Source organism: Arvicola amphibius, chromosome 2 (assembly GCF_903992535.2).
Source record: "Arvicola amphibius chromosome 2, mArvAmp1.2, whole genome shotgun sequence".
In the NCBI taxonomy this organism is placed as follows: Eukaryota; Metazoa; Chordata; class Mammalia; order Rodentia; family Cricetidae; genus Arvicola; species Arvicola amphibius.
In genome coordinates this window covers 23586359-23606758 of record NC_052048.2, presented here as the reverse complement: position 1 = coordinate 23606758, position 20400 = coordinate 23586359, and the positions used below count along the sequence as shown (strand labels likewise).

General features: G+C 47.1%; 1 protein-coding gene across 2 annotated transcripts in view; it reads left to right on the top strand.

The window, feature by feature from the left end:
* The window catches only part of Ano2 (anoctamin 2), a 330046-nt gene that overhangs the window by 91885 nt on the left and 217761 nt on the right, over positions 1-20400 (top strand). For both annotated transcript variants that reach the window (XM_038319710.1, XM_038319711.1), the window contains exons 7-9: positions 7134-7189; positions 8435-8476; positions 16001-16065. In XM_038319710.1, the coding sequence (XP_038175638.1) occupies positions 7134-7189; positions 8435-8476; positions 16001-16065 (163 nt within the window). The remainder of the gene's footprint in view (positions 1-7133; positions 7190-8434; positions 8477-16000; positions 16066-20400) is intronic.

The following is a 20400-nucleotide window of genomic DNA, read 5'->3' as shown; positions in this document are numbered from 1 at the left end:
TTTGTGGTGCTACACAGATTATTAGATATGGGTTAGTCAAGACGTGAGTAATAGGCTGGAATTAATGGGCCAGGCAGTGTTTAAAAGAATACAATTTGTGTGTTGTTATTTCGGGGTATAAGCTAGCCGGTGGCCGGGAGCAGGGCGGCCAGGAGCCAAGTGGTGGGATGCAGCCCGCAGCCCCTCCACTACAGTTACTGACTAGCAAACTGTGGATTTAGGGCCAGGGTGAGAGGCAGCTTTCTTGGCTCTTCTCTAGCGATCTATAAGTCAATCAATTGACAGTGGACGTTATCAGGAAAGGTTTCCCAGAGGACTTGGAAGATGACCCTTGCATTTATTCGTAAACTATTTGAGCACCTACTTTCAGACTCCAGAGCTGGAAAATGGAGTGGTAGATTAAACAGAAACAAATTCTTCTCTGCGGGGAGTTGACATTCTAGTGAAGGGAGAAGGAAAATAAGTCAATAAACAAAATTGACTCACCACGCAGGGGCCTGCATTTAAATGGAAAAGTAAATAAAGAAAGGTACTGGAGGGGGGTGTTTTAAATGAGACAACAGAGAGGGACTTCAGGAGAAGGGGGTGACAAGTAAGCGTGGGGGTGCCTGGCAGCAGGAGAGACACAGGCCGGGACCATCCAGGGCAGGCATTTAGCCACCATTCACAGAAGTCTAGGGAGGAAATCGCAAAGTACCAGAAATGACCCAGCAATCTAGAACCCTCGGGGACAGAGTTATCAACCTCTCTAGACCTATAAGGAGACAGAAGCCCTTGGGCCACAGAGGAGTGTCCTTGTGCAGGTGATGAGACAGATGGCCAGGAGTCTAAACCCTGCCCTCCATCCCTCTGAGGGATGGGATGCTATGTTGGTCTGCTCCTGTCAGATGGGGGCAGGGCTGAGGTGTATGGAGAAGGGGAACTGGATGGTAGGTATGTACCTGGCATGGATGGAATAGGGTAACTCCAGTTCTGGGATGTACAAGTTAAGAAATTTGGACCAAGTTGCATTCCCTCCTTGGCCTGTCTCTGCCCCATCAGACAATGGGAATTCTGTGGTGTTGCTGAAACTCCCATCTATCTCTCATGTGTACTAGAATCTGTAATTCTAAGGGGCCATGTGGTCTTCTTTACATACAAGACGAGGAATCAGAGGAGAAACTCACCATTCTACAAGTGTGCAAAGGAGTCAGGGCTACAGTCAGGACCTGGAGTCCAGGACACCTACGGGCCTCAGAGAGGGTGGGAGTGGACAGTTATGGGGAAAGGGAAATGCCAATTGGGGGGGATTCCAATTAGTCAGGGTGGGTAATTAAAAGGAGTCTGTCCTCCTAGATTAGCTCTTTGCAATGTTACCTCAGGATATGTTCGCCCAGAAGCTGCACTTCCATGGCATCGGAGCCATGTGTCCTCCTGGTTACAACCCCCGTTGCCAAATCTCATGGCTGGTGCGTTGAAATCTATAGGGCCAAAGTGTTAGTATGTGCATTGTCAACAACCTACCCCCGTGATTGCTGGGAACCCCAAAGTCAGCTGAAGAAAACGAGAAGGAAAACGGTGTAGCAGGGTGAGCTCTTCCTGGCTTCTTGACCTAATGACATTTCGGAGTGTGAAGAGCACTGCAGAACGTCCTGCCTCTTGGTCCTCAGAAGCGCCCAAGGGTAACCAAGCCTACCTATAAGGAGGCCACTTTTTGTTATTTTCCAGTCTTTATCACGTGAACATGCAGAAATGACTACAATGTTCTAGCTACTGCATCTAGTTCCTCCTCCTTCCCTTTGATTCCGCCCTCTTTGGAGAGGGTTGGAATTAGTATTTAAAGAGGCAAAACAGGAGTATCTGACCTTGAAAAAGTGAGGGCGTGGTGTTCACAGAGGCCAGAAGAGGGCATTGAATCTCCTCAAGTCAGTTACAGGCATTTTAAGTCACCTGGCTTGGGTCCTCTGCGACAGAAGTGCAAGCTCTTAGTCACTGAGCCATCTCTCCGGCCCCTGCTCATTCACTCCCTAGGTCCCTGGGGAGGGAGCATCCCAGCTTCTCCTTAGCTTCCCACCCCTGCAGCGCGGGATTACGTGCTAATGCGCACACTCTTCAGAGATGAACACTAATTACAAGCTCGGTTCTGCCTAGCGGGAGAAGCATGTGAGCAATCACACACTTGGTGGAGCCCCGCCATGCCCCCTTAATCACTGTCACATTTCCCACGGTCAGCTGCCAGGGCCCTGGATGCACACTCCATCATGCAGTGACTTTAAAGTGTGCTTCTCCGTGGAGAGAAACCCTAGCCTGCTTGACCATAACACAGGACAGACACCTTTCTTGCTCCTTCATATGGAAGTTATTATTGCCTTTCCATGGATAGAAATTACAGATTGATGGAGGTACGTTTTCATGGACATTTGGTGTCAGAGCATTGAAACGAATGCATGCTTTGGGCATCTCCTCTCCTGCTCAGGAGACGACGTCTTAATTATTTTGACCGGAGCCAGACCGTAGTGTGTGCTGTAAACATCTGGTTTATCATTCATCCAGCTGAACTGGTTTCTATTTTGCTAGAAGAAAAGGCTTGGGATTAAAGACATTTAAGTAATTAAGCACACGTCAAGACAATTTGGTGATGGGTAAATATAGTCTCTGTTAAATGTGCCGTCTGGGGGCTCTGGTTTAGATTTATGTCCGGCTGGAGTATAGGGATGAAAGCAGAATGGTGGGCCGAGCGGGCCCTGTTGTGGAGGGAATCAAAACCAAATGGGTTTTCAGGGGGACAGCACCGCTGCTCTAAGTACCTGTCCCAAAGGATGAAAGTTTCCTTTGAGTTTGGCCCGCGGGGAGCAGAGCTGTGCTCCCTGCCACCCAGCAGCACTTGTAGATTTAATGAGCCTCTCTCTGGGAGGTGGACCATAAAGTCCTGCACTTTGTTCTCGCTTCACTTCTGCCGAGCCAAAGGCAAGGCTCAGGCTCAGGTTTTAGATGTGTGTTCAGTTACCCGTGGCAGGGGCCTGAGTCTATTCTGGCCGTGGTCTTTAGCGCCCATGCTTCGGGATGCAAAGGGGCAGGGATGCTGGGCTAGTCTCCCAGGCTGTTGAAAGTGTGGTCCACGCTGGGTGATGAGGAGCCAGCGCCTCTTCCTTTGGGAGTTAGGGTTCTAAGCAACAGGTGTGCAGATGTTGGAGGTGTGAAGGAGAGGAGAGAGAGGGCTGGTGACTTTGGGGATCAACTTCTGTGGGACCCCAAACCCTACTCCTTCCTTGAATTAAGGCTTTGCTTTTCTTTAGGGACTAGAGAGTTAGGAAGTAAAATACCCTTGGTGCTTTCGGCTTTTCCATGACCTTCATTTTGGGAGTCAGAAGACAAAAGCTTAGAGTTTTGCCCGCTTTCTCTCTCTCTCTCTCTCTCTCTCTCTCTCTCTCTCTCTCTCTCTCTCTCTCTCTCTCTCTCTCTCTCTCCTGCCCCCACTGTGCCTCATACAGTGAGGGAAGAGCATATATGTGATCCTGAAGAAGAAAGCGTTGCCACTGTGGCCACAAGAATGGTGCATGATGGAACCAATTAGCCCATTTTTGTTGAAAAGGAAGGAAAAAAATCAAAAATTTTCAAAGCAGGGATTCTTTCTTTTTTTGAAAAACATTTGATTATTTTCTTTTCCTTTCAAACTGATTTCCATGCTTGTTTGGGGTAGAGTTTTGGTTTCTGAAGTCTGAGGGTGAAAGAGGAGGCCAGCGAGGCCCCACTTTGGTAGGGTAGCTGTGTGGTAACTTTTTAGCTGGCCTTACTCCCCCCTCCTCTCTATGAGTCCTATGAGTTCTATGAGTCCTTCCTCCTTCCTTCCCCCCAACAGCTCTGATTGGGATAGCCACGTGCTACCTCCTAGGTGTCCCGTGGGAGGTGCCTAGCTACGGGTGACAGAGAAACATTCACTTACATCATCTGGGATCCTTGTATCTGAGTCAGGTTAACTCAGATTTCATAACCCAGAGGTCTTTGCTCTGAGGCAAAAGACCATTTGCCTGGACTTCCTGTCTTAGGAGGCAGACTAATCAACTGGAGTCTAGGGTTTCCTCATCAGGATAGCTTGCCAAACAAGGCAGTGAGGAGGATGTATGTGTTGGTGGGCGGGAGGATGCTTGATAACTAGAAGAGATACCAGGGAAGTGCAGCCAACGGCTGACAGCTTTCCAACGGTCACCCCCTTCTGAGCGTCAGGACAGTGAACTAAGTGCAATTGATCACCTCTGACCCATGCATATTAGAGGCTGTGGAGGACCCAGGAAAATAGGAAGCCTGTGTCCTGGAAGGGAAATGAGCGGCCTGCTGTAGGTGAAGCTGTGTGCAGAACTTCATATGAGACGGAAATGGGTGTACAGCTTAGACCTCAGCAGACTGAGATCTTTTGAGGACGGGCTAGCTGCGCACAGGTCAGACACCCGGCTGCGGTGCTAAGAGATGCAGGAGAGTCAAAGAAAGTGAAACACCTGCTTCTTCCCCACCCTCCACGAAGTGGTGAGACAGTCTTTGGGGGCATATATACAGCTGCCATGGCAACTGTGGGGTGTGAATGAGGTAATTCCTGGGGTGTAGTCATGCTGGGGGCCCTACCTCCCTGTGGTGTTCCAGCCTCTATCCATGTAGACAGCATGTTTGTAGCTTTGAAATACCCCCTCGCTCCTGCTGCCCCAGCCCGGTGCTCCACCCTTTGATTACTGTGGGGTGGCTTCATATTGCTGTGGTTATGGCTCTTGAACTGATTACTGATGCTCTGGCTGAAACTCTAGTCTGCGGAGTGAAATAAATCTGTAGCTTGTCCACCCTTGGCACCCCTCCCCCATCTGCCCTCCTCCTCTTAGCACCTCTTGACCCTCAAAGTTGTTTCTCATGTTTTACGTTAATCCCAAAGAGGACACTTGCAATTGGAACGGGACCGCTAGCTCTTGAAGGCACAGCTGCGCATTCAGCTTTCAAATCCGCGGAGGTTGCTGTGTCTACCAAGCATCTGCGGGGCCTGGAGGCATGGTATATGTGGCGTGCAAGAACTGTGGTGAATCATGGCAAAGTTCAGGAATTCAGGACCGATGGAGAAGAGAGGGCTGTCTGAAAGCCTCTTTGGTGTCTCAATCCATGGGTGTGGCTGGATCCAGGAGGTGATGCCTAGATCTGTGTGTCCCAGACTCACTGTGGGTGCAGAGCCAGTGACAGCCCAGACCACTCAGCATCTGGGCATCATGCGGTTTTCCTCTGAACTCCATTATTTTGTCTTACCACTGTCCACAGCCTGTCTGCAAACAATGGTTCAGCCATGGATGTGGATGCAAGGCCAAGGGAAATTGCAGGTTGCAGGAAACATCCTCCCGTTTCTTTCTCTCTGAGATTGAATGTGGACCAGGATGTATGCAGGATCTTAGTACTCTGAGTTGGCAAGTTACAGTTTCTCCTACCAAGAAGCTGGTGACCCAGGTCAGCCCATCCTAGCCAGAGCACACAGACTACTTTATAGCCTCAATAAAACCAAGAATGAAACAGGCAAATAACTGTATCCTTACGTGAGCAGAAACTCTCTGCTGTCAGCACATTGGAGTTAGAGAGACAGCAACAACTATCTGCTCAGAATCCGCTCAGCAGACTTTGCTATGGGCAAGAGGCATGAAGTACTGTTAGGGGTAAACAGTGAGTCCTTTGTGTATCTCGCTTTCTTTCTTTCTTTCTTTCTTTCTTTCTTTCTTTCTTTCTTTCTTTCTTTCTTCCTTCCTTCCTTTCTCTCTCTCTCTTTCCTTTCCTTTCTCTCTCTATCTCTCTCTCTCCTCTCTCTCTCTCTCTCTCTCCTCTCTCTCTTTCTTTCTTTCTTTCTTCCTTTTCAGCCCATCTTTGCCCCTTTAAAGTTGTTGGATTTTGCTATGAGACTGTGTCTCCTAGGACATTTCAGAACAGGGCACCCATTACAGTCTCACCAACATGACTGTCTAATCATGAGCAGGGCAAGGACAACAGCAATAGACATGCCAAAGTGAATCGGGGAAAGCCACAAGACCTCAACGCTGCACGAAGAACTGCAGGCAACTAAGGAATGAGAGTGTGAGATGTAGTCTTCCCCAGGGAAGAGCACACCAACTGATTATCCAATACCAGATGGTCAGCTCTGAAAGCACACATTCGAGTTACGTTATACAGGCCAAGCATGTTGTATTTTAGGAATGTGTATGTATACACATGTAGACATATGTAACATGCATGTAACAACAGTTGATGAAGAAGCCATGAATTCGAAAGAGTAAGGAGAAGCAAATGGAAAGAGTTGAAGGGAACAAAGGGGAAATGATATAATTATATGATAATCTCAAAAATAAAAAAAGTAATAAGTTTTTGGGGGCACTCAAGAGATTTTATTTGGGTGGCTTCTACTGACCAGACTTTTATTGTATTAGAGTTAAAACTGAGAAATATATAGAGTAAAGAAGACATAAGCGTATATTCCATCAGCCAAGGGGATGATGTCATGACATGCCACAAAGCCGCCTTCTGTACCCACGAGAGAGTAAGAGTAAGGGCAAATAAAGCCAGTGGTATTACAAGATGCTCACGACCTTGCCACTCATGAACATTGCACAGTATGGGCCCATGGAAGAGTCAGGGGTCTTCCAGTGTTCCCCAAACCTTATTGCGAGGACCACTGTGCAGAGTATCTCTGATCTCAGGCCTATTACAATCTGGGCAAGGCAGGCCAATCACCATAACAACACACTCCTGTGAAGAGACTGGGAGGTAAGATGGGAAACACTGACATCGACTTTGTCATGGTCAAAGTCATCCTTCAGAGCACATCTGTGCTGATCTGGAACACAGAGGGTCCCAAGCCAGCTGTGTGTGTGTGGAGAAGCTGGGCTAGAGAATTCAGTGTGGGAGGACAGGAGGAATGTGACGGTCCAGACAGTATGTTTAATATGAAAATGTCACCGGCATTTGGGAAATGGACAATGTTTCCCAAATCTTAACTAAAGCTTGAGAAAGAGCCCTGCAGGGTGGAGGGTCTGAGGAGGGTGCAATGACGCACAGCTGGGAAGCTCATGAGGGTTTAATATTCACTGAAAGATGGGGTGAGACGGCGCTTCTGTGTAGTTATTCTCATCTTCTCTACTCTGTAGGTATTAACTCTCTGATCGCAAACAATATCTACGAGGCTGCCTACCCGCTGCATGATGTAAGTGCTCTCTTCCTTTCTCTTTTCCACGCCTTGCTTGCTCTTTTTCTCTCTCCCTATCTCTCTCTCCTTCCTCTCTCCTCCCCTCCCTCCCCCCTCTTCCTTCCTTCCTTCTTTCCTTTCGTCCTTCCTTCCTTCCTTCCTTCCTTCCTTTCTTCCTTCCTTCCTTCCTTTCCCTTTTTGATACAGGGTCTCAATAAGTGACCAAAACTTGCTTCAAACTCACGGGTCTCTTAACTCAGCATCTGAGAGCTGGAATTACAGGTGTGCGCTATGGTTGCCCATAAATACCATTTTAATCTCCCAAAAGTTGAAGCCACAGGTCTTGGGGTAGGTGAATATATGGCAAAATGAGGCAGGAGTGAACCCCGAGACTAAAACACCTTTGCTAACCTTGAACCTTCTCATCGCTGAAGGTAACTCCTGGTTCAGTTTTTGCTAAAGATCTCAAACTGTTCTTGCAGTCAGTCATTTTCACGGATGGCAAGGGGCATTGGTTTTCGTCTGAGCTTTCCTTGACACCTTCTCTTTGTTTTTGGAAAAAGCGTGAAAAGACAGATGTTGTATATGCTTGATTAAAAGTGTATGCGGCTGGGTTGTTAACAAAGGCAGGTGGATGGCCATGGAAGAAACCTCAGAGACTCGGGTAATACACGACCAGGAAGCACTCCTCAGCAGGGAATAACGCTCTTCCCAATATGCGTTGCAATAATTTTTCAAGACAACGTGTGAAAAACTTAAGCAGCCCTTAAACTAAATACCTCTTGGCTTCACCGTCATCCAACATCCGTCACGCAATGCAGCCACACGAGTGCTGAACAGCAGGGATTTCTCAGACGGGAGCCTTCCAAGTTCTGACATCTTTGCTGTGGAGCTTACAAAACTAAGTCCTACCAGTTGTGGACACAGGATGACATGGTATGGCGTGACATGTGCTAGCCCACTTATGGGCCCAGACCTTGCCATTGCATGGGCTAAGAGTGGCAACTTAGGCTCACCTCTAAAGCTCAGGAGGAGGGCATTTTCTGTGAAAAGCCGTGCTAATTAACACTACGTGGTGGTGACTAAGAAACCTAATATTGGCTCCTGACCAGGAAAGGTTTCTGACTTTCCTTAAACAGAAACAAAAGAAAGAGATGACATTAAAAATTAAAAAAAATAAAGAAAAAAGGAAAACCCCTTCCCATTTGGCATCTGTTTTTGATGATTTTGTTGGTTTATATGGTACCCTTTTCCCCCCGACAGGGTGAATATGACAGTCCCGGGGATGACATGAATGACAGAAAGGTAAGCCTCTCTGGTGCTGCTCTGAGGACCTTGGCTGGGTGTGGAACCAGCTGCAAGTGTCATCAGTGCGTCGTTTGCATAGCTAATTTTAACAGTTTTCCCGTCATAAGATCTTCATCCCACCCTTCAAAGACAAGAGTCCCAGTGGAGCAACGCTAACTGTCAGACTTCCTTAGTGTCCAGATGTGAACCCAAGGCTACACTGCTCCATGAAGGGGCGCTTAGAATCCCTCCGCCTCTGGTGTCCCTGACAAAAATGCATGATTATCCGTGGGTGCCCATTATGGATTCTGTTGGGTCATCTTTATGTCCCTTTCCTGTCATATAGGCAGGCGTGTAGGGTAAAGCCACTCCCAATTTACAAAGGAGAATGCTTAGGGAGAAGGAAGCTCCAGCAGGCTGCACGTGACAGGAAGCTAGGAACCAGAGGTTACAGCTGGGAGAAGGATGATGCGTCCTTTAGAGGGTCCACTTCGGTGGTGGCCGCAGCTCCTGACCGTATAATACGTTGCCAAACTCTCTGTGAAGGCGTTTGTTTTGTTGGCTGGCACCCTGGGACCATGGGGTCATCCAAGCATATAAAATAAAGGATGGCCCCGGCCTCTTTGGTAAGGGGAGGTCTACCAGTTGCTCATGGCATCCTGTTGCCCAGCCTCCTGCAGCTCTAGTGGACAAAGTTGGGTGGAAGGGGAAGGGAGCAGTGAGGAATCGAAGCTCAAGAGATTCCCTCCCCCCAACTCCGTTGTCTGGAAAACCACTCATGCTCTGAGTTGCCTTTCGAGCAGCCTTCTTTTTATCCTGCCTATTAGTCCCTGTTATGAAGTGTTAAGTATTAAAAACATAAAAGGTCTTTTCCAGAAATACTGCTGTGATTGCTTACACATGTCCCCGCTCTGCCTGCCTGGGGAATCTGCTGTAGTATTGTGATGCCTCAACCTCATCTGTTTCCTATCCGATGCTAATAGCCTCGGTGTTTAATTTCCTGAAAAGTCCCGCATCACATTTAAAGGAGAGGGAGGAAGCACCCCCTCATCTCACTGACCTCTCTCAACTGACCATTTTCTGTCCTCCTACACTCTGGTTTCATGTCTCTCCCCTTTAAATGGTCATTACTATCCATTGCCTGCCCAGAAGACTGCCTGCTGGGTGGCGAGAACCTCAGCCTATCTAGGAGTATCACAGAGCCCAGGGAGACACAGTTAAACTCAGGGAAATCCAGACTGCCCTCTGCTACAGGCGCTAGTAGAGAGAAGCAAACTGCAGTCTGTCCAAATAAATGTCTATTTGCTTCTGAAATAAATATTATTAATATTGATCATTAATATATTGTTAATTAATTGTTAATTAATATTATTGATATATTAGCCCTGCTGGTAGTAGGATGTGAGGAGAGTCAGTAAGAGACCCCCCCCAGGTAGAGTTGTATCTTTCTAGGTGATTCCCAGTGCTGGTGGTATATGATGCTGCACACAGTGAACAGGTGTCTCTAAAGACAAGAGGTCTCCTTGGCATGGCTTTCGCTTCGGTTTGCTGTCGAGCCCCATCACCCTTACCTTTCTCTTCCTGGGTCATGGGTAGAGAAGAGAATTTTGCCATGCCAAAGGATAAACATAGCCCTGGTGGAGACTAAGACCCTTGTTTCCTGCCCACCTAGTAGGAAACTGATACCCAGCTAGGGTAGGAGATTAGTTGCAAGGTCTGTAGATTGTTGTGGACTCAGGACTAAAATTGTGGTCACCAGACCACCGACAGACATATGGCTACAGGTTCCAGCAAGGGCTTCTTCCTCCATAGGCATGATGGATTTGCAGGAGGCCTACACTATGTCCTAGAGCAAAGCTGAAACTTGACCCTCAACCCACTTTTGCTTTCGAAGTTTTATACATGAACCAGGGTATATAGGTAAATAAAATAGGTATATGAATCAGCATTTATTCCTAATAAATCATAAGCTTGTTTTTAATCAGTTCTCTGTTTTACATTGCACAATTCAGAAGAACCTCGGAAGCTTGTGCATAGATCGCCTCACTAACGTATTTGGAAACATATCTAATGAGATTACTTTTGTCATTCTCGGAATTAATGTGAGAGAAAAATTGCTTTCCCATACCTCAAAACTCGGTGTTCGAAATTTAGAAAACTATTTGTCTGTTCCCAGAAGTCAACCGTCAGGAACTAAGATATTTCTCGGGCAAAGATGGCTGGAGACCAAGGCACATGGAGGGGGAAAAAATTCACTGTTTATTAAAGACCAAAAGCACATTTGTTTGCTAACAGGATGGATGCTTCTACTTATTTTTACAGAAAAAGTTAAGTGTTGGGTGATTATTGATACATAGACCATCCTCAACATGTTTCCGAGGGTATTGACACACTGACTCTATAATTGCCATTGCTGAGAAATGCCATTATGTGGAAACATGTGTGCAAAACGGGAGACGTATGTTTAGTACTGGTTTCAAAATTGTTGGAAATTCCATCCTAATCCTAAACCAAAATTCCAGTTTCATGATTATTTTAAATGAAAGTCAGCAACTCAAACAGCAAATTTTAAAACCAAACTTTCTAACAAGACACATTCCAAAAATATACTAATTTGATATTGAGTGAGTGATGAATGATGGGAAAATACTGTCTCAATTTTTTATAATGAAACTGTTCTGCTTCGGAAGGAGCAGAACACCTGTGTACAGCAAAACTCGGCAGTTCATAACACGCAGTAGTCTCAAACGAGCTGAGGGTTTCAGGCAGTGTTTGTTGGTGGCGTATGGTACAAAGGCGTGCATAGTGCAGGGCACATGTGTGGTTCAGAATCAAGGCGACACTATGCATACCTTCAAAAACACTGTAGATTCCTTACACATTTGAGTTCTGCTGTGTTGTTGTGTTTGGAGTCTTTTACCTCCTTTACCTCCTTTGCCTTGGTTTTGTTTTTTTTTTTTTTGATCATCACATTTAATTAAGCTGCTCTGCACGGGGTCAACCGTTTAAGAAGCTGTGAAGCTGTGTCCTTGGGAAGAACAAGTGTGGTTCTCCTCATACACCCAAGGATTCCCTTGATTTTGTGAAATTCAAGTAATTGTTCTCTGATATGGCTGTAAGGAGGATCTTGGTCAGGTTAAGAAGAAGGTTTTGCTGCCTTTGAGCTGGAGGATATAGACTAGCCTGGGGTGTTTTCGGGGTGGGATGGCTTCTCTGCAGGTCTTTGAGGATGGTTTGAAACTGTATCCTAATAAGGCCACCCTGGCCTGAATGCTTTTCTTCGCTCACACTTTCCTTGTAATTCATGCCTGTTCCTGTGATCTCCCTAAGGCCCAGCTCCTGTCAGGATGACTACAGGGGACCCTAGAGGCCCTGGAGAGTGCAGAACTCCCTTCTCCAGCTTGCTGCCTGCAGCTTTGCAGCTGAGATGACTCAGCCCCAGGTAGTGGCTGGCAGTCTCCCTCTCCCCTTCCTGGAGGGCAATTAAGTGGAGATTTCTTGCCTCTAGAGTACAGGGGTTTCCTGCCTTCCTAGAAACCAGGGTAGCAGGAAGAGGGAACAGTCTGGGCCTGCACAGATCCCTCTGGCTTCCAGCCGCTGCTTCTTTTCACATTTGTCAGAGACTTCTCTTTTCCCAGAGGATCCCAGAGACGCGGCAGCTACCATCTTCTGAGGACTTCCTGGCTTCCCCATAGACCCCACCTTTGAGGAGGAAAGGACCCTAGGTGCAAGGCTGGAACGTGACTTTCTCCAGTGTTTTGGAAACCCTTGTTTCTGGATTTTTTGCCTTTTCAAGTAGCCCTCTTCTCTAGTGAACAGTTAGAAAATGAACCACTCAAAGTGGTGTGAAGAGCACACGTTCTGCGCTTTGAAAGTGTCCATACAGGATGGCACTTTGGTTTGGGGACGTCCCCTTGAGAATGAACTACCAGAATGTTCAACTTGCATGCGAGTGGAGGAGCCGTTGAGGCTCAGATAGTTTTCCAGATGTTCTAGTAGGTCACTGAGACTCTGTTGCTGGAACCTACTCTCCTCTCTTAGGGCTGGATCCTGTCCCATGATTGTTTCTGAGGTTTCTCCAGCTAGTGACTTTCTGCCTGTTTGAGGTGCATCTAGTTGATCACCAAGGAACACGCAACTTCAGGGTAGACCATGAGTCCCAACACATTGCTATTCTGGAGCATTGCAAAGGGTTGTAACCCCTGACTTATTTTATAGTCTTACGAAATGGTTACCCTAGAGGCCCCCTGTCCAATGTGAAGCCCCTTGGGTTGGGGGAACTGAATGTGTTTTTTATGGGCTTTGATCTGTCAGAAGGGCCAGTGACCAGAGGTGGCTGTTATTGTCACAAAGGCTTGGGGTCAGACACTTGTGCCTGAATCCCATCTGAGTACACGGCAGAAGGTCCCCTCTGTTCATAAGGAGCTGTAGCCTCCGGCTTATGCGCAGGTTTGACCAGCTAGTGGAGAGAGAACCTGGTGTAGAAAACAAAGTGAGAAAATAGATTAAGAGCTAAGTTGGAAGGTTCTAGGCCCTGTATGTTTAGAGAAACATACCAGTTACCATGGCTGTCTGTGTGCCCTTCACTAATAGCACACTCTCCCTCATGAGGCTGAGACTACAGGGCATGTGTCTCCCTTGGGGTCCGTGGGACCCACAGTTTATCATGGATAAATTCTCTGTAGATGAATGAACATCCTTGGGGGAGGGCCTGTACTGTAGCAATCTTCTCCTTTCTTGTCTCCCATGCAGGTGATTGACATGTATGTGAGTAGCCAGGGTATCTGCAGTCGCTATGATGCTCTGATGGTGCTTGTTCCACCCCCTTATTTCGTGCTCAGGCAGCTTCTTGGTTCTAGCTGTCAGTGTAACCACCTGTGCATGGAAGATACTTCCTTGAGTTGGGCACTTTGAAAGTGTCTGATCCCAGGACCAGAATCCCAGCAGAAGTGCAGCGTCTAACCTGGCATGTATCTGTGGTCTCTGACTGGAGTCATGCTGGCTTCTTGGAGCAGTTTTAGTTTCTCACTTTGGTACAAGTAGCAAAACTATGTTCTCAGGCTCCAATTTGACCTAGACCCATGACTCAGGTAGGAATCTGCTCTGAAGATCAGAGCCTAGGAGATGGACCATGACATCCCAGTTATCCTCCTAAGGGAGCTCAATTCATCCTCCCTTCTGACGCAAGCTAGCCTCCTTTGGGGACATAAGTGACATCTCTGTAACAACAAGGTGCTGAGAGTCCAACCTTTACTCTGGGGAGCTCAGAGCAGTAGAAACCCTCTTAGAAGGAGAGGAGGAAACGCATTAACAATACCAGGAGTAAATTCTGAGGCCATCCCCCTGGAATGGGCAGTATCAGGGCTTGGGAGTTCAGATCTCTCCCTCTCCCTCTCCCTCTCCCTCTCTCTCTGCTTTCATGCATCATTGGCGGGCCCCTTTGTGTCTGACTCACCCCTTCCCCCGACACACACACTTCTAAACAGTAACTGTGAGTATGTTTTGTTTCCTCAGACTGTGTGGTTTCTGGTTGTGTTTTACTGTTTCTGGGAGATGTTATGACAATAAAAATCTATAGCCTTTAAGTAGGAATGCTAGTTCTGATTCCAGCTTTAGTGTCTGGTCTTTAAAGGATCGGAGGGAAGAGGCTTGTTGCCAAGCTGGTGCTTCGCAGGCTAAGTAAGGCTCCTTACAGTGCAGGTCCCTCTTTGGAAGATTTCCTTGGGAATTCCGTGTGATGTGGAAAGTATAAAAATTACAGTAAAACAGAAGTGGTTTTGTCAGACCGTTCTAGACTTATTATTTGACTAACACCAGTATCTGGCCAGCATGGCTCTCTTTGTTAGCCCATTATTACTAAATGACTAGATTTACTGGTAGGTGACTGGTAAAGCTTGTTAGCCAGGGGTCTGAATCTGAACTGTTGGGAGACAGTGGCTTGTTTTTGTCAGAGCTGCTACCTAAGGCCCAATGGTGAGGTGGCCGGAGGTGTTTTGTGTAGCATCTCCTCACAAAGTGGGCGGTCCACTCAGTCTGGCTCCTCCTTCCAGCTTGAAATCTCTCAGGTGAAGGTAATTAGTGACCTCCAAGTTACCAACTTCAGTTGGCTGCTTTTCCGGTCTCATCTGACCCGTTAGCAGCATGCAACCTAGCGTGCCGGTTTCTTGTGGAAACTTTCTTCTCTTAGCAACACACTGAGCTCCTTTTCCTCACCACTGCCTGATCCTTCAGACTTCGCTGCTTCTTCTTCATCCCCTGGTCCTTTAACCCTGATAGTGTCCAGGTCTGTACTTACTTTTCATTCTTTGGCGATGTGATGCCTTTGTGGTATATCTCTTCTTTAATAACTAACAAATTTGCTTATCCAGGCTGGACTGTCCTTTGCACTCAGCTTCTATATCTGGCTGCTTATTCAGCATCCATGAGGACACCCCAAAAGCATCTCAGATAAACACATTCTAGAGTAAACTCTTGGTTCTGCCTCGATAGCCCTGTTCTCTCTACTGTCCTCCATTTCAGTAAATGCATCATGGCTGCTGAAGTGCTCAGGCCAAGCTCTCACCCCCACCGCTACCCATCTAATTCAGTCATAAGTCAATGAGCAAAACCACGCTGTCCTCTTATCACCCATGAGTATAGCTATCAATCCCTCCCCTGGACCATCCTAACAATAACCTCCCTGTCTCCCTGCTCTTCAGTCTTTTCTCCACATAATAGCCAGAATGAACCTTCTGCAATCGAAGTGGGAAATGACTCCAAAGTACTGAGGTTTGGCTCTGTTCCTCTCCTCAGCAGCAAGTCATCTGGGGCCTTTCCTTCACCACAGCTTTTAAGCACCACATCTGGTACCTTCTGAAATGGTCCACCCCCCCCTGTCTGTCTCCCGGTGTTTACTCTGTTCCAGTCATGTATCCTCCTCTGGTGTTCTAGGCTATTCCACAGATACTCACCTCAGGGGCCCTGCAACAGGGAGATCAGTGCGTGTCCTTCCACATTTCTTTCTGGTCTAAGCTTAGATGTTACCTCCTCCCTCAGAGGGACATTCCCTAGCTATCCATCTAAAATAGCATCCTGCCCCCACCCCACATTATATTATCTATATCTTCACTTATTTTAATGGCATTTATGAATCTTATATATTTATAATTGTCTGCCTACATCAAATACAAGCGCCATGGCAACAGTGATTTTAATGGATTTACTGTAGCATCTGGGGTCTGGACAGTGCCTGAAATACAGGAGACATTCAGGGAATACTTGTTAAAGGGGTGAGCAATGAGTGTCAGGGCTCATGCTAGGCCAGGGCAGACTGGGGATAAAGGTGATGCTTATAGGTACCTGAGTGTTTCTAAACTGTGTGTAAGTGATCTCTATTATTTGGAGAAGGTGTAGCCTTCTGCCTTTGGATATACTTATGTGGACATCTCATGAGACTTCTAGCAGCTGGGCCTTGGGGATAACATTTTGATTTTACATTGAATAAAACATGATGAACAGTTGACCACTTCACTACTAATCTGTCTTCCTATCTTTCTTGCTTAGCTGCTGTATCAGGAATGGGCACGATACGGAGTGTTTTATAAATTTCAACCCATTGACCTCATCAGGTGAGTGTGGGAGGGCACATTTTGGGGTTAAGATGCAAATCCTAACCAATGCAATGTCACTCTCTTGGCTGCTGGCAGTCTGCTATTTACACAGAAGGGCCTGCTCTCCCTAGGTAGTTTGCCCTTGCTCTGTGTCTTGTAGTTTAGGAGGTAGCGCAGGGATATATGCTGGGGGATGGAAGGGGAAGAAGATGAGACAGGTTGATGTTCTGAGACTTCCATTATTAAGTGAGCACCACGCTCTCAATTTCCCTGCCTTCTCTTCAGGAAATAAAAGAGAATGGTCTTGTTCTTTTTCAAGGAACGGATTGGGATGCAATAGAACCTTGGGTGGTACCCAAGTGGCCACAATGCTATTTGTGGGGAGGAAAGATCTGATAGATCCCACAAGGGACAAATCGATGGGTGAGGACTATCCACAGCTTTCTAGCTTGTAGATAGCCTGGGTCCTGGAATCCCTCTCTCATTTGGCATCTTGGAAATGTCCCAAGCTTCTGGTAAACCATCAGTGAAAGCTCCTTTAAAGAACTTACTAGGAGTAGTAGTCTGACTAGCTTAAAATGGCTTAAAGAGTCTAGATTCTAGATTTCTAGAGTCTATAGAACTTTGTGTATACTATCAGCCTTCTTCTGGGATAGAATGTCAGGAGGGTGGCATTGGAGGATCAAATGTTCCTGTTTCTTTGAGACATTTTTTTTCCTCCTTGGCTTTCAATATTCTGAGAGGTTGATTGAGGGATATATGAGCTATCTTGATAGGTGCAATCCTTTGGAAAAGATGGAAGCCTGCAGTTTACAGGCCGACGTAATGACCTCCCAACTACATGCGCCCTTGTGTTGGTTTTAATGATCTAATTATCAAGGTTGCAAACACAAAGAGCATTCCTGGTCCACTGCCCTCGTTTGGGGAAAGGGCACCCATTTAAAGGATTGAGTCCATGGGAGGAATTCCACAGCCTGAGGAAAAAGAAAGCATCATGGGGTTAGAGTTTGGGGCAGGTTCATCTCCTTGCGCTTGCCATGCCTGAGGCCTCCCAAGGAACTGGGAGAGCAGTGTGTTCCTTCCAGATGAATTGTTAACTGAAATGCTCGGGCCTGGGAGCAGGAGTGGGGGGGGGTACTATGACCGAGGCTCATCACCCAGCAGCTCTGCTTCTTGGCTGCCTTTTCATAGCACGGGCCACCTAGACTGTTCCTGGGGCCACACCAAGTCTGCTTCTTCCATTCGAGCTGGGCTTTGATCTTCTCTTGGCATCTCAAGAGGCCACCCCACCTCCGTCGCCTGTTTTGTCTAACTACCCATTTGTTTTGAAAAGTATGAGTCAAAAACAAAAAATTCTCTCTTCCAGAAAGCCCTGGCTTTCCCCCAGAGACTTGAGGTGATTGACCTGCCAGTTAAGTGGGAAAGGACTCCAAAATGTACTGAGGTTTGGCTACCAAAACGACCTCATGCTCAGGAGAAGAATTACCTTTGGGGCAGAGCCCTGTTCCTGGGCTGGCAGATTTGGAGAGCTCAGCTCTGTCTAGACTGGGCCTTGGGAACTGGAGCAAACCTGGAGGCTGTCCTCAAGACAGGAAGCCTTGGTGGGAAAGGGGGGGGGAGGCTGAGTCTGGAAGTGCTAAGAAGGTCAGATAAACACTGTGCAGTGTATATGTGTGGGAGAGTGGGCAGGCAATTGCCTACCCTGTGACCTGTGACATCATATCTCAGGGACATGGTGGAAAAGAAGGGTTGGTGTAGTAGGAGGTCCCTTGTTTGTTTTCCGGCTTCCCAGCAGCTCAGACCCAAAATAATCACACAGAAACTATATTATTTAAAACACTGCTTGGTCTATTAGCCCTAGCTTCTTATTGGCTAGCTCTTACATATTAATTTAACCCATCTCCATTAATTTGTGTATCATCACCACGAGGCTGTGGATTACCGGGTAAAGTGAGTTCTGGTGCCTGTCTCCAGCAGGGCTACATGGCTTTTCCCTGACTCCCCCTCCTTTCTCCTAGCATTCAGTTTAGTTTTTCTCCCACCTAGTTCTGTTCTTCCCTGCTATAGGTCCAAAGTAGTTTTCTTTATTAACCAATGGTATTCCCAGCATACATGAAGGGAATCCCACATCAGGCTGGCATCAGGAAGGTGTCCAGGAGAGGAAAGGGTAGGCTCTTAGGGGTCACAAGGTAGATACTTGGAGAGTTTTTGTAAAGAGAAAGTTAAGGTGGACCATATTGGAACAGTCCTTTCCCCTGAGGGAGTTCCACAGTGGGACCCTCCACTCCACACCATCTTCTCAAATGAGTCTTAGTTTATCTGATTTCAAGGCCCATGCTGCCTCTTTACAATCACAAGGGCCCAGGACTTCCAGTTATCCCTGTTAATCTGTTATTTTCTTCTTCTCTTTTCTTCTGTTTTGGTGTTTTTAAGACAGGATTTTCGTATGTATCCCCTGGCTATCCTGGAACCTCTCATCTGTAGAACAGGCTGGTCTTGAACTCAGAGTTCCACCTGCCTCTGCCTCCTGACTTCTGGGATTAAAGGACATTGCACCGCCAAGACCAGCTTCCCATTGCTAATCTGAGGATACCCTCTTTAGCAGAGTTCTCTCTCCTGCATCATTCTTGTCATTTCAGTCTCTTCTGCTACCGCCTGCAAAGACCCAGAGCTAAGCTAGCGATTCCCCACTTGGAGCAATCATGGGTTCCATCGTGGGGTCGTGTTTGTGTGGTTTGATGTTTACTACTGTGGGGTGCCTCATTCATGCCTCATGAAGAAGCTGCACTCATGGAGCCTGGCTTTGAAAGACGACTTAGACAATTTATACACTGGCTTGACACATTCTAGAATGCTGATATGTGTACTTGGTGCTGCCTGTTGAAAGGACTCGAAGTAGTGGTCTATCTACCATCACAGGTCTTGAGTCTAATTGTGAGGCCTGGGAAGTCCTTAAAGAACTGAATACACAGAGGGGAGATAACACGCCCATTCTTATAGGGTACCCTTCACTCTGTCTCTATAAACTGTCCATCACTGGTGCCCAGCAGGCTGCACTATGAAACCATGGATGGTCTCTCCAGTCCATTAGGGCTCTCCCTGCTGGATCCTACATTTGTCCTGGAATTCTTGGGGCCTGAAGGTCTTGCATGAATGTGCACACTTGGAAGAATTTTTTTGGAATGTTTCCTAAGCAGAGATCTGGCAGGGACTTGGGTTGTATGGATGCAACCCAACCCAGAGGATCTTACTGGGAGTTTTGAACTAGCTGCCATTGCGACTTAGCAGAAATAGTTCATGACCAAGAATATAGAGGAGTGAAGCCTGAGGTGGAGCAAATGGCCCCCGTGCTCCCTTAGCAGTAAGAGGATCTTTACAGAGGAGTGGCTTCTGCCTTCACTGCTCAGGGGCAAGCTGTGTTGACTTAGCAGGGAGGCAACCTTCATTTTCTAGGGTGATTGGGAGACCTGAGGCCTTTTGTATTTGAACAGGTCTGAGCCAATAACCAATCAAAGCCAGGACTTACGTTTTCACAAGAACTGATGTGCTCTGAGCAGGTTTTCTCATCTTGGATATTTTGATATGTCTCAGGCAAGGCATCAGCCCTTTAAATACCTTCTGAATTAGATTCTGTTCTTAACTGTACTTTGATGAAACTGACATCTCATTGGTAGATGTGCACATGTATACATACATTGTGTGTGTGTGAGAGAGAGATTGCCTAGCTTTGACAACATGAGGAAGAGTAAGGTTTCTAAGGTTCTAGAAGTGCTAGGGTCAGAGAATGCAACCTGTTTGGCTTTGGGGAGGGGTGCTCAGGGATGGGCTGATGAAAAGAGGCATCCAGTATACTCAGCAGCTACACCCCCTCCTGAAGTCTGCAGAGAGACAGCCCTCCTTCTTCTCTATCTCCAGGGACAACATCCTCATGGGTGAGGCTTCCTGCAGCTAAAATCAGGGTCAGGATTGAAGCCCTGATACATGGAATAGTTTCCACAGCGATCTCAACATAATGTCTTTGGGGGAACACTATCCAGAGACTTTGGGTGGCCATAGTCCCCATCTTGCTTCATAGTCCCCAGTTTGCAAACCCAAGGTCTAGCGTTGTGACCTGGCAGAAGCCTTGACTCCCAGGAATTGGCTTTCCTCCTACTTCCAGCCATTGTCCTTGTCTTCTGTTCTGAGAGGCTTCCCACAGCAGACTATGCAATCTGATCTCTCATTCTCCTTGTCTGTGCCTCAATTTCCCTCTCTGAAATGTAACCCATTCAAATACCTCCCAGAGAGGCTGGCAGGATGGATCAGCAGATAAGAAGCCTGCTCTGCAGGCCTGGCAACCCAAGTTCAGTTCCA